The sequence below is a fragment of the Astatotilapia calliptera genome, chromosome 7, assembly GCF_900246225.1.
Source record: "Astatotilapia calliptera chromosome 7, fAstCal1.2, whole genome shotgun sequence".
NCBI classification, from domain to species: domain Eukaryota; kingdom Metazoa; phylum Chordata; class Actinopteri; order Cichliformes; family Cichlidae; genus Astatotilapia; species Astatotilapia calliptera.
Genome location: NC_039308.1, coordinates 9,168,269 through 9,181,446, shown reverse-complemented (window position 1 = coordinate 9,181,446; position 13,178 = coordinate 9,168,269). Strand labels below are relative to the sequence as shown.

Below are 13,178 nucleotides of genomic sequence, written 5' to 3'. Positions count from 1 at the left end.
AATGAGAATTCAAGTATGGTGGTTACATGATCCAAGATTCAACTCTCTCTTTCTTTCTTTTTATACAAAATATGAAGTGTCTGACCTAAATCTACAAAGTGCAAATAGAAAGCCAGAGAAAAGATACAGTGGGAGGGGATGTTCAAGGCTCTGATGTTGGAAAATTAGCATGTCAGTTGGTAACTGTCAGATAAAGAAAATCTTGAGTGGGAGAACCCAGGAGGAGAGCAGTGGCAGAGCAGTGAGGAAGAATGTGCTGGGAAAAAAGCATCTGTCATTAAAGGAGGAAAAGGCACAAATAAAAAAGCAGCGGTGTTAATATATTGACCAAGTCAAAGAACAAGTTTAATCTGTTCTTGCATGTTCTCATGTGGTGTAACCTTTTTTGAACACTGTAATTAAGACATGCTGTGTGTGTAGATTAAAATGGTCCAAGCGTCACATTTGTCTGCACAGTAGAGCTGCAGAAATGTGACATTTCAATTTATGGAGGTTTGATGCTTTTTTTGTCACATATGACAGGGTGTCTTTTACAGATGTACCAATATCAGGTAATTTTAACCTTTTTCTTGTATAATAATATATTGGCAAATATAAATTGCATTTATATTTGCATGGATGATAATTAGCTGTTATGTCAATTTTGCTTTAGCTACATAATAAAAGTAATTGAGTTGTTTTAGGCTTTTAGCTTTTCATCACACGAAGTCTTATTTCTTTATATTGTTCTTCTAAGGAGCCACACTTTCTTGCAGTTTTTCTGAAGCGGTCTTGAGACGGTAGTTCAAAGTTTTACTTTTACAGACAGACATGTCTATAGGAGATGAAAGTCATACATTCTTCACTCTATTGCTAAGGGAGAGGCAAGCCACCCTTGATAAAAACCTAATTTCTGTCACTTGGATACGCAGTCTTGCTCTTTGGGTCACTACCCATAGCTCATGACAAGAGGTGAGGGTTGGGCCATAGTTTGACTGGTAAATCAGTAGCTTTGCTTTTACGCTGAACTCTCTTTCTACCATAGCAGACCAGTACTGCATCACTATAGCCACAGTCCCAACCTGTCTGTCAGCAAGACCATGAGATGCTTAAACTCCTTCACTTGGGGCAGCACCTCGTCCTTGAACCAGTAGACCATGGCTTCAGACTTGGAAGGGCTAATTGTTATACCCATTGCTTCACACTCAGCTGTGAACTGCTCCTTTTAAATCTAAAAGACATGGATTGAAAATACACTATGCTTCAAAATGGATCGTGTTTTTTTTTTTTTAATTTTTTTAATTTTTTTTTTTTTTTTTATATATATATAATACTTGTTTATTAAGGCCCTCTTAAAATAAATTTGCACAAGTAAAGACAGTGACAAAATCTTTTAGAGAACTGAAATATCAATTGACTGTATATTCAAAACACTAGCATTTTTCTACAATATTACAACTTTGAAATGGCACCGAATAGTAGGAAGGACACGGCAACCTGCTAGTGATCAAAGAAATCAGAACTCAGAACAGCGCTATATATGCCTTTTTAATCAACTTCACACTACCATAAACCTCCAGCAACCAACTGGGAGAGTAATATACATTGTTCCCTATTGTCCCCCAGTTACATGAGCTTAGAGTCCGGGTGGCTTAAATTGATGTCACTTAAACACAACACAGAGATGTTCTGGACATAAAGTTAAAGTGGTTGTTTCTTCACATTCTTTTAATGGCTTGAGTTCATTTTGTAAGGGTTTGGACTCCTTTGAACACAGGAAGCAAAAGAAGTACCTTTTGTATTGGTGCCCTTTTATAACTATGGGCCCTATTGGCTGATGGAGTTAATGGTTAACTCGTGTTTTTTTTCATTAAAATTTCTTTTAGATTAATCTTTAAAATGACTGTAAATTTATTTATGTATTTATTATTTGTAAAATTATGTTCACACATAAGGTGTGTTCAGATGTGTTACCATACTCAGATGTTTGGGTGACAGCAAATTATTTACCCAGGCGATAATAAATTTGATGTTTTGTTTTGTTTTGAATAATGCTTTTTATTTTTTAATAATGAAAAGCATCAAATTGTCTAATTGAAATATTTTAAACGGCAAATATTTCATCTTTTCATCCTTATGATTTTTTCTAAATGATCAACTAGCTTCACTTGTGTTTTGGATTCAGAAATAATCAAATTGATAGTGATCTCTGTCTTCAAATAAAAATAAAACAGGAAAAAATTCTGCTTAAGCTTTAAACGTTTGTGTCGGTAAGTGACTATTGTACATTGGTGTTCTGAGAGAAGACGGTGCCTCTCTGTTCTCTTAAATTTCTTTTGATATCAGCAGGCTAAATATAGCTCGCAGCACCCCTCCCCCTCCTTGACGAGGTATCGGAGCCAAGAGAGCAGTCAGTGATAGGCTAACATTTTGATGTGCACAGTGACACACACACACACATTAAAGTGAGTTGCTCAGAGTGGGACGGCACTGTCTTTGTGCACAGAGTACGGGCTACAGTGATGATAAATTGCTGCTGTTTGCGGCACCAAATGAGATTTGAGTATTCGTCTTTTTCTGTGCGTCTCAGGGCTGCCACTGGAGGATGGTGGGGGTACTCCGATGAACCTCCTCAAGTGCATGAAACCCTCCTTGCCTCCACAAAGGTATCCACACACTCACACAAGTGTGACCATAAGCTCAGTGTCCTCAGGTGAATCATGTGACCCTTCACCTGCTAAGCCAAGCAAGAATGAGTCTTGCATTACTAGGCAAGCCACTACAAGTTATAATGGAATGAAATTTTTCCCATTAGTTGTTCACTTATTTAATATGATTTAAATATACAAATTGGTTATTTCATTAAAATTTTCAAATTATTTTTATGTATGTTTGAAGTGTTCTTAAAACTACTCTTTCCACATCATATCTTCTAAAATTAAAATATGAATAACTTAAATAACTTTCATTTTCAAGCAAACGTCCCAAGCATTTCAAGGCTCAAATAGACTAAATCAGTTTTCTTTGGATTTTGGAGAGCAATCCTGCAGTAAGCTTTTTAAAGGTCTTACACCAGATTTGTCTATAACTGATTGGTTGTCTGTGATACCTACACTACGCCTGGTACAATAAAAGAAATAGTTATGTTTTTCAGAATTTTGAAAGTATGGTTTATTGTGAAATTCCCAATATAAAATCTTTCTTTTATGGCTTTATGCCTTAAAGGGACATTGTCATCTCCAGTTTCATCAGTGCCGTCTCACTTGATGGGGAAGATGTTTTTTTTGAGACACAGGTTCAGAGGGAGAGTGAAGTCAGCGCTGCACGACTTGTAGTGTCAAGCGATAGGAGTGTGCACTGCGTGTGTTAGCTATTCTGACCAGTATCAACCCTTCTTCATTCTGTCTCCTCCTGCACTCCATGGTCACATTTTGCTGTTTTTATGGAGACAAATTCATAACACATATGAAATTATGATCATTTTTATTATGAACTATTAATTTAACAAAGTTCCTAAACATTACATGTTAAGCAGTCATTCGTAAGCAGTCTGTTTTGTGCTGGCTATAGCTGATGTTCCCCTGCAGGCCTTTCCTCATGCAGTCATGGAAAATCAAAGGAAGAGAAGTCCAATTGCAGAACCATGCTGGCAAATATAAATCAATGCAGATGGATAGAGAATGGATGGAGAATCTTTTGACTATAGACATGCTCAGTAAGTGTATGTGCTGCACCTCCGACCAGGAAGAAAACTTGGATGCATGGATCTGTAAATAATAAAGGAAAAAAAAAAGAAGCAGATAACTGAATTCCCTCCAGTTTGAACTATTAAAGGGAATCCAGAGTGTTTTCTGTTAAGTCTTTTTGGATGCATCTGGATTCGCTTAAGCCGAAACAGTCTTAATTGAGTGCAGCCATACAGCTTGATGACTGCTGTTTCACTACAGAAAGAAGTGGAAGAAATGTGTAGGCAGCTCAACAACAAGCAGTAATGGTTAAAAAGGGGGAAAATGGGGAAAAAAGTTACAGAAACATATTGAATCTGATTATTAAGTGAACAAATGCCAGATTAAACTTCTATGTCTTTACCAAAATATGGAAGAGTAATTTAAAAATATTAAAACTAAAACATCCATAATGGTGTTGAAGGTTTCAGTGTCAGTAAGCCTTTAAATATTGTGCTCTGAGACCGGTGCTGTCCTTTCCAGTAAATGGTTTTCAAGGAGGAAGCAGAAACCTTAACTGTGAGATAAATAAACCATGTTATGGTTCATCATTAGCTCGCCAAAGTAAAAGGTGCAATGATTACCTTTTACTCACGTCCTTGTGCTACAGCAGTAAAATGAGCTGTAATAAGGTCTGTTTTCATCATCTATTTTCGTTAGGAAATAATAAAGTTATGTCTGATATTCTGACATTTAATGTTATTGATATCTAGATGAAAGCTCTCTCTGCCTCTGCTGAACCTCCACAACTATCCCAGTGACTCGTATTCATATCCTCCTGCAGCATTGGCGGCTCCTTCATAAATGAGCCAGTCTCCTGGCAACCAGGCACCAATCAGCACGCAGGATCTCTCTCTGTAGTAACCACTGTGTGGGGTGTGACCAATCACACACACAATCAGGTAACACATGACTTGGTATCCTGGGTATCCTGGGACATTGTTCTCCTCCTGTTGGCTGTAACTATACAAAAGACTAATTTCAGAAGTATATACAAAGCCTGGGTTTAATTCAGAGTATAAAATCAAGGGCTGCTATTCTGACTGAGAATCTAGAAGTGAAATATTTCCCTTTACTAAAAGGGCTAGATTTTGTAAGAGGTACTTGTGCATATTCAGTTTGTTAACTAAAATAGATGGTAGTCAGGCAATCCCCTGTTTGGAAGCTTATTGTAGTGGATGGGGTCAGCAGCGAAACGGATGTCGGCCCCTCCAAAAAGAGGAAAAATCTGGTGTAAGTGCACACTGTGTATGAGATTTTCAGCCCTGTTCAACAGGGGACTAAAATAATTGTATTACTCTCCTTAAAGCCACCAGAATCACTTGACGAAAACAGTAATTTTGCCTTGCACGATATGAGAGCTGCTCGAGCACCAGTGTTTCAGTGTGTTGCTCGGTATTTTTCATCATGATTGTTTTTTTGTTTTGTTTTTTCATAAATGTCCCGTAATCTACTATTAGAAAAGTAAAGATTAGAAAACAATAAAGTCATCAATGGGCTAGCTGCTTTTCTCTGAAAGACTTTTACTTTCAGGACACTGATATGGCTGAAGTTGAGCTGCTCTCAACGGTTACATCCACATTTCATTGTTAAATGTCCTATTCCTAACCTACAGTGCTGTTATAACTTTCACAAATACTGTTTCGTCCCAAAGACCAAAACATGTTTGAGTCTACTTAGAAGTACATGTGTAAAAAAATTACTTAATTATTTTAAAATAAACTGTCTCTCTTTAACTTTCAGTTTGAGTGTTAAGAGTTAACCTAGGAAGCCCACACTTTGGTCTAATGAATGTCTCCCACCACCTTGTCTGCCTTCATATCTTCCCGTCACTTTATGGTTTATATGACTGTTTGGGGTGAAATTATTCCTCCTATTCCTATGTAGGTGTTTGGTGCACCCATGGGCCCTGGCGATAGCTCTGGCAGTCACATGATGCCCGGTGGTAGCCCTGGTATGGGTCCTGGGATGGGCTCCCAGTTCATAGGTCAGCAGTCATATGGAGATCCTGTCTCGAAAGGTTATGGCCAGCCAGTCATGTATGGACGTCCCAGCACTGCTTACAACCCAGCCTCCGCCTACAGTGGAAGGTATGCCATCCTATTGTTCTGATTATTGGCCAGTCTAGTTGGTGCTGTGAAACCACATTTTTTTATGCTCAGAGAAAAGGCAAAGAGAAACTACTAGTTGTAGTAAATTATGATCACCAGTTAATAGGTTAATATGCTTTTTCATGTCAAGTTAAAAGACATTGTAGATCCTTCAACACCAATTATTAAAAAGATGTAAGTGAATGTATGTATGCATACATTTTACCTTGAACGTCATTAAAAGATATATGCTGTACAGTCATTCCACCCTGGAAAATGAACATTCAAAGAAATCATGTGTATTTTAGTACTGACTATTTACACAGGCACAACTCCCCTAGCTTGCTGACTACATCCCATAGAGATGGTTTTATACTGTCCGACTACCAATATCACCGTAAGCAACTGAACTCATCTTTATCATTGCCAAAGTAACCTTACAGGGAGTGCAGAATTATTAGGCAAGTTGTAATTTTGAGGAATAATTTTATTATTGAACAACAACCATGTTCTCAATGAACCCAAAAAACTCATTAATATCAAAGCTGAATGTTTTTGGAAGTAGTTTTTAGTTTGTTTTTAGTTTTAGCTATTTTAGGGGGATATCTGTGTGTGCAGGTGACTATTACTGTGCATAATTATTAGGCAACTTAACAAAAAACAAATATATACCCATTTCAATTATTTATTTTTACCAGTGAAACCAATATAACACCTCCACATTCACAAATATACATTTCTGACATTCAAAAACAAAACAAAAACAAATCAGCGACCAATATAGCCACCTTTCTTTGCAAGGACACTCAAAAGCCTGCCATCCATGGATTCTGTCAGTGTTTTGATCTGTTCACCATCAACATTGCGTGCAGCAGCAACCACAGCCTCCCAGACACTGTTCAGAGAGGTGTACTGTTTTCCCTCCTTGTAAATCTCACATTTGATGATGGACCACAGGTTCTCAATGGGGTTCAGATCAGGTGAACAAGGTGGCCATGTCATTAGTTTTTCTTCTTTTATACCCTTTCTTGCCAGCCACGCTGTGGAGTACTTGGACGCGTGTGATGGAGCATTGTCCTGCATGAAAATCATGTTTTTCTTGAAGGATGCAGACTTCTTCCTGTACCACTGCTTGAAGAAGGTGTCTTCCAGAAACTGGCAGTAGGACTGGGAGTTGAGCTTGACTCCATCCTCAACCCGAAAAGGCCCCACAAGCTCATCTTTGATGATACCAGCCCAAACCAGTACTCCACCTCCACCTTGCTGGCGTCTGAGTCGGACTGGAGCTCTCTGCCCTTTACCAATCCAGCCACGGGCCCATCCATCTGGCCCATCAAGACTCACTCTCATTTCATCAGTCCATAAAACCTTAAAAAAACCGGTCTTGAGATATTTCTTGGCCCAGTCTTGACGTTTCAGCTTGTGTGTCTTGTTCAGTGGTGGTCGTCTTTCAGCCTTTCTTACCTTGGCCATGTCTCTGAGTATTGCACACCTTGTGCTTTTGGGCACTCCAGTGATGTTGCAGCTCTGAAATATGGCCAAACTGGTGGCAAGTGGCATCTTGGCAGCTGCACGCTTGACTTTTCTCAGTTCATGGGCAGTTATTTGGCGCCTTGGTTTTTCCACACGCTTCTTGCGACCCTGTTGACTATTTTGAATGAAACGCTTGATTGTTTGATGATCATGCTTTAGAAGCTTTGCAATTTTGAGACTGCTGCATCCCTCTGCAAGATATCTCACTATTTTTGACTTTTCTGAGCCTGTCAAGTCCTTCTTTTGACCCATTTTGCCAAAGAAAAGGAAGTTGCCTAATAATTATGCACACCTGATATAGGGTGTTGATGTCATTAGACCACACCCCTTCTCATTACAGAGATGCACATCACCTAATATGCTTAATTGGTAGTAGGCTTTCGAGCCTATACAGCTTGGAGTAAGACAACATGCATGAAGAGGATGATGTGGACAAAATACTCATTTGCCTAATAATTCTGCACTCCCTGTAGAAACACTTGAAGAAGTAGGCTGGAAGCCAACATCAGTTAACACTGGAATGATGATAGTTGATCTAACTGTGGTACAGAAGGTCATCATGAGAGATAGGTCCTGCATTTAGTAACCTTTTACATAACCTCAGTAAATATTTCTTGCCCACAGTTGCTAAACAACTGCAAACAGCTATGCAGCCCACCACATTTCTTTCTTTCCATTTCTGTTTTGTTTTGATTCCCTGCTATAGTTTTTTCTGCCTCAGGCTCTTCATATATCGGATGGAAGAGGGTGATCTCCCAAATCAGAGCCATATCAAATATAAATATCTTGTTTTGACTCTAGTGGTTAGGACTGAAATGCTTTTTTTAATTACATGCATGTAATGTAATATGGTTGCTCTCACCCACGACTCTGACTCATGCTAGTGACAAAACGTCACATAGTTATGTGTAGTTTACTAATCCCACTCATCTCCCAGTTTTCCTTTCTCTCCCCACAGTTACTCTGGAAACAGTGGAGGTGCCGGTCTAGGCGTTCGTCCACCCTCAGATTTCACTCAGGCTGCTGCTGCTGCTGTTGCTGCCGCCGCTGCCACAGCAACTGCCACTGCTACAGCGACTGTTGCAGCAATACAGGAAAAACAGAACCAGGAGCTGAGCTATGGCCAGGTAAAGGTCTCTGAGAAAAATATGTGCATCTCTTTGTGTTAGGGGAGGCATGCAAGAAGAGAAAAGGGAGAAGCTGCACATAGCTTTCATGGTTCAGGTGCAATCATTTGATGTAATTAGCTGATTTTATTTTCCATAAATGATAGTGAGTTGAACATCTGAACTCTGCGTTGGATGTTACCAGATGTTTCTGGTAGTTGCAGCTCTAGTTTCAACTTGTTCGTGTTGATCCTGATTGCCAAATTTTTGACTCGGATAATTTTAGCATCCAAGGTTGGACCTGTTACATGTCCCACTCTCTGCCTATAATCTCCTCTGAAGTTATTAATGAAGACACAAAAGCACAAAGAGAGCAGCAGGCAGTGATCATGTGCATCCTCTTTTAGCTTAAACAGACATGTCAATCAAGTATTTGCAATAAATGGCAATAAGTCTTTAACATCACTGTGGAGGAATTTTGGCTCACTCTTCCTTACAGAATTGTTTTAATTCACCTACTGTGGTGTGTTTTTGAAACATTCAGATGTTGACTTGTGTATTTAAGATACGTCTGGTGCATGACTCAAGTGTGTTTGAGCTTCAGGATTTTCTGGTAGAGAGCAGAATTCATGATTACATCAGCTATGGCAAGTCGTGCAGATCCTGAAGCAGTAAAGCAGTCACAGAGAATCACACTACCACCATCATGTTTGACTGTTGGTATGATGTACTTTTTCTGAAATACTGTTTCATGCTGAATGTAATGGGTTGTAAGTCTTCAGAAAAGTTCTGCTTTTGTCTTGGCAATCCACAGAATATTTTCCCCAAATTTCAGGGAACAACGAAGGTACTTTTTTTTTGGCAATGTGAGATGAACCTGACAGTTCTTTTTAGTCAGCAGTGATTTTTACATTGAAACTCTGAGCAAAAATTGCAATCTGTTAATATTTTGTCATTGTTGAATCATCATACCTAACTGAGGCCTGCAGTTTTTTAGATGTTGTTCTGGGTTCTTATGAGACTTGTGTGACTTCTTAATTACACTTGGAGTAATTTTGATAGGCTGAGCAATACTGAGCTTATTTTCCTTAAAAAATACACTTTAAATAAAAAAAAAAATGCTATTTTTATTTACTTGGGTTATCTTTGTCTAATATTAAACACTGTTTGATAATCTGAAAAATGTACTGTATCTGAAAGTGTGACAAATATGGGAAAAAAACCCAAAACAAAACATCAGGTAGGGGTCTTTTGATCCACAGCACTATATTGATATTGATTAGACTTAAGTTAAATGGGATTCCCATTTTAAGTTACAGGTTGTATTTATTTCAACTACCAAAACTGCGACTGGGCAAAAGTAACTTTCACAGCTCTGAGTTGCTTAATAAATGCAGACCCTGACTCGCTGTGACTGAACTCTGTGAACCGTCAATGCTGTGGAAAAGATCCAGTTAACTTTATAACATTTTTGTTTTTTTCTCCTTTCCTTTTCAGTTGGGCGGAACATCCTCTTACAGCACCCAATTCCTATCTCATGCGGGCCCCCGTGGCCCTCCAGGGATGAACCCTGGCGGGATGATCTCTTCAAGGTCTGGACTTCCACCTTCCACCGGAGGCTTGTATCCTTCTCACCCTGCGCATATTCAGAGGATTCCACATCAAGGAGGCTATCCAGGCGGACAACAAGGACTCAAACGGCCTTTCCATTCCGAGGTCTGTGATCCCACCAAATGTTTGCTCAAACTCAAACTATATTATAGTATATTGTCCTCCATCCATCTATTTTTTTTCTGTATATGTTTATCAGGGACTTGGGGTGGGGTGGGGTAGCTACCATATTCTAGCTACCATAGGGCAAGGGTCAGGGTACACCCTGGATTGATCGCCAATCCATCACAGGGCTAACAAAGAGACAACCATTTGCACTCACATTAACACCTGTGGGCAATTTATAGTCACCAGTTTAAAAACATCATTTCACTTCCTATCCCCACTAATTGTCTTTGGACAATTAGTGGGGTTTCTTTGGGAGGAAGCCAAAGTACCCGGAGAGAACCCACGAAATCATTAGGAGAACATGCAAACTCCACAAAGAAAGGCCCTGGTCAGATGGTGGAGTCAAAATCAGGACCTTCTGTTAGGCAACAGTGCTAACTACCTCTCATCTGTCCTATTTTGGTTTATTCAAAAGGCAGAAAGAATTAGATACTTACTTGATAACTCATGCAATATCATACTTTCCCATTAAATTATGGATTAAACAGCTCTAATTCCACTTTACCGTCTCTGTCTTTTTCCAGGGTTTTTCTGGACCACAGTATGGCTCTGGTGGGATGTCGGGGTACACTAACCAGCCTCTGCAATACCCCTCTGGTTCGCAGCAGAGATGCGCCACCTCACCCTCTTACCTCTCCAGCCGGATGCCTCACGTGGGACACTACTCTGCTGGATCACACAATCCAGCACAGTTTTCCCCTGGAGCTGGACAGCCCAATCCTCCTCAGTATTATAAGGTGACCACAAAACAGAGCCAAGCAGCTTTGGGATGTTTGAGATTAACATAATTTTTAAGGATGTTTGACTATCTTATAAATTCCTAAATAAAACTTGTAATGTACAGAATAAAAGCAGATGCTGAAACTATTTCACCTGGCACAACTATATCTAGAATGTTGGTTATTGGCTGGTAGTTAGATGGTGCCAGTACCTTCTGGGGGGGGGGTCCTTGGGAATCAGAACTGTCTGGTTTTCAGTTAGCCTGGGTCTCTCTCATCAACTAGCAGGTGGTTCATTTGTACTGCCAGATGCTCATGGATCGCAGTCAGCTTCTTCAGCCAGTAGGCTGAATCATGTTGGGGCCTGGTGTTGTCCAGTGCTTCATACTGGAGACCCTTTCTTGGATGTCTGCCATTGTAATGGTTACTGAAACCTGCTCGGGGAGGTTGCTGTGGTCTGCTCTTAGATCCGCTAGCTAGCCGGTGATACATACTAGGGCTGCCACGATTAGTCGACTAGTCACGATTACGTCGACTATTAAAATCGCAGACGACTAATTTAATAGTCGAGGCGTCGTTTGAAGCTTTGTAAGATCCCGAAAGACGCAGGAATAAGTAGTAGGATTTAAGAGTGTAATAACGGACCGAAACAGAAGATGGCAGCACTGCATGTCCAGGGATGCCAGCTGCCGTTAAACCCCGAAGAAGAAGAAGCAGAAGCAGTTAGGGGTGGGTTTTGATTATCAGTTTATCAATTAAAATCGATTCTAGCTTGGATAACGTGATATCGATTCATTAAAATCCTGAATCGATTTTTTCAATATAAATTTATTTTGCCCAAAACGCCAGAATCTCAGGTTAAACCCCACAAAATTTCAACAACCACCAAACAGCTAAAAACATAAACGAGAGCAGGTGCACAGATTCTGCACAAAGACGTAAACACAAAGCAAGGACCCGCTGACGCATCAGAATCAGCGAGATGTCGCCTTTCTCACCCGACGGCACGGACACAGTCGGGCTGAAAGCCGACAGCTCGCTGATTCTAATGTTTTGGCGGGTCCATGCTTTGTGTTTACGTCCTTTTTGCGCTAGATTCTGAAGCTGTAGGTTTTATCTCTCTCCAAACAATATTGATTGAACCAGCAGCAAAAAAAGATCCAAACTACCCTTCACATAAACATCGTCATGAATTTCCTCTTACTTTTGCTGTTTTGCTTCCACCGAGATAAAATCACACTTCATGCACAGCTTTCTCTCTCTCTCTCTCTCATAGTACACTTCAAGAACAATTTCCGTCTAAAAATCTTTTTTGTGCATTATTCGCTTGCTTATTACGCACAAGTCTCCTTTTACTTACTTCCGGAAAAAAAAGCCTCATTTCTGTTGTTCAATAGGCTTCTGAACAAATGTAAACTTTTTAAAATTATGCAAAATTGCAAAACGCTTAGCTGTGTCTTTAAAACCTCTATAACTTTGCCCTGCTTCACCTCAGCAGCATCGGGTAATGTTCAGATGTTGATTAATGGTTTTCTTTCGTTTTTGATCTACTGCTGAATGTTTTTATAAAATCGTTTTTCTGTGTTTTATCCTCAGCTACTTTGACACAAAGGCATCTGTGATGCTTACACCTTTGATAAAGTCTTGCAAGTGTCAGCTTTCTTTTTATAGATATAAAAGCATGGAAATGTACTGGTGCATGATCTGAATTATAATATTTCTGAGTGTCTGAGCAAGATTTCCCCGAATCGAATTGAATCGAATCGTGGATTGAATCGATTCGGGACGTTGTGAATCGGAATCGAATCGATTCTAGTAATCAGTGACGATACCCAGACCTAGAAGCAGTGTCCGGTTTCATAGCTGTCCAAATTTAGCGGCTGCATCCTCCTGTGCCCGCATTTGTAGGCCAATTATGTTACAGCGATGCGGTGAAGCCTGTCCAAATTCAAAGACTCCCCCAAATCCGGCTGAAAAATGCGTCCTTCATTTCCCCAGATTTGAAGGATGGGTCGGGTGTATCCTTCGTGGCCCAACCTATCTCAGAATTCATAGCGCAGCCCAGCCAATTCCAGTTTGCAACAATGGCGGCAGCTACTTAGTTTTAATATTGCTCTTATTACTCTTTCTGGGTCACAAAATAAACTTTTAACATATTTTCAGGCGAGAATGTAGCTGTGTAAACGTCAAATATCTGCTCGATTTATCAAGACATCACATATTTGCAAAAGTGCGCCGACGTTTTCG

The 13,178-nt window shown here is 39.8% G+C and overlaps 1 protein-coding gene across 8 annotated transcripts in view; it reads left to right on the top strand.

Annotated features, from left to right (window-relative positions):
* LOC113025308 (zinc finger MIZ domain-containing protein 2-like) overlaps nucleotides 1–13,178 on the top strand; it is a 40,064-nt gene that overhangs the window by 11,377 nt on the left and 15,509 nt on the right. For 4 of the 8 annotated variants that reach the window (XM_026172918.1, XM_026172920.1, XM_026172916.1 and 1 more), the window contains exons 2-7: nucleotides 2,570–2,645; nucleotides 4,489–4,606; nucleotides 5,592–5,794; nucleotides 8,286–8,454; nucleotides 9,931–10,149; nucleotides 10,737–10,949. In XM_026172918.1, the coding sequence (XP_026028703.1) occupies nucleotides 2,602–2,645; nucleotides 4,489–4,606; nucleotides 5,592–5,794; nucleotides 8,286–8,454; nucleotides 9,931–10,149; nucleotides 10,737–10,949 (966 nt within the window). In that variant the 5' untranslated portion in view covers nucleotides 2,570–2,601. Of the gene's footprint in view, nucleotides 1–2,569; nucleotides 2,646–3,560; nucleotides 3,695–4,488; nucleotides 4,607–5,591; nucleotides 5,795–8,285; nucleotides 8,455–9,930; nucleotides 10,150–10,736; nucleotides 10,950–13,178 lie in introns of those variants that run through there. The other 4 variants (XM_026172922.1, XM_026172915.1, XM_026172921.1 and 1 more) reach the window with 3 other exon arrangements.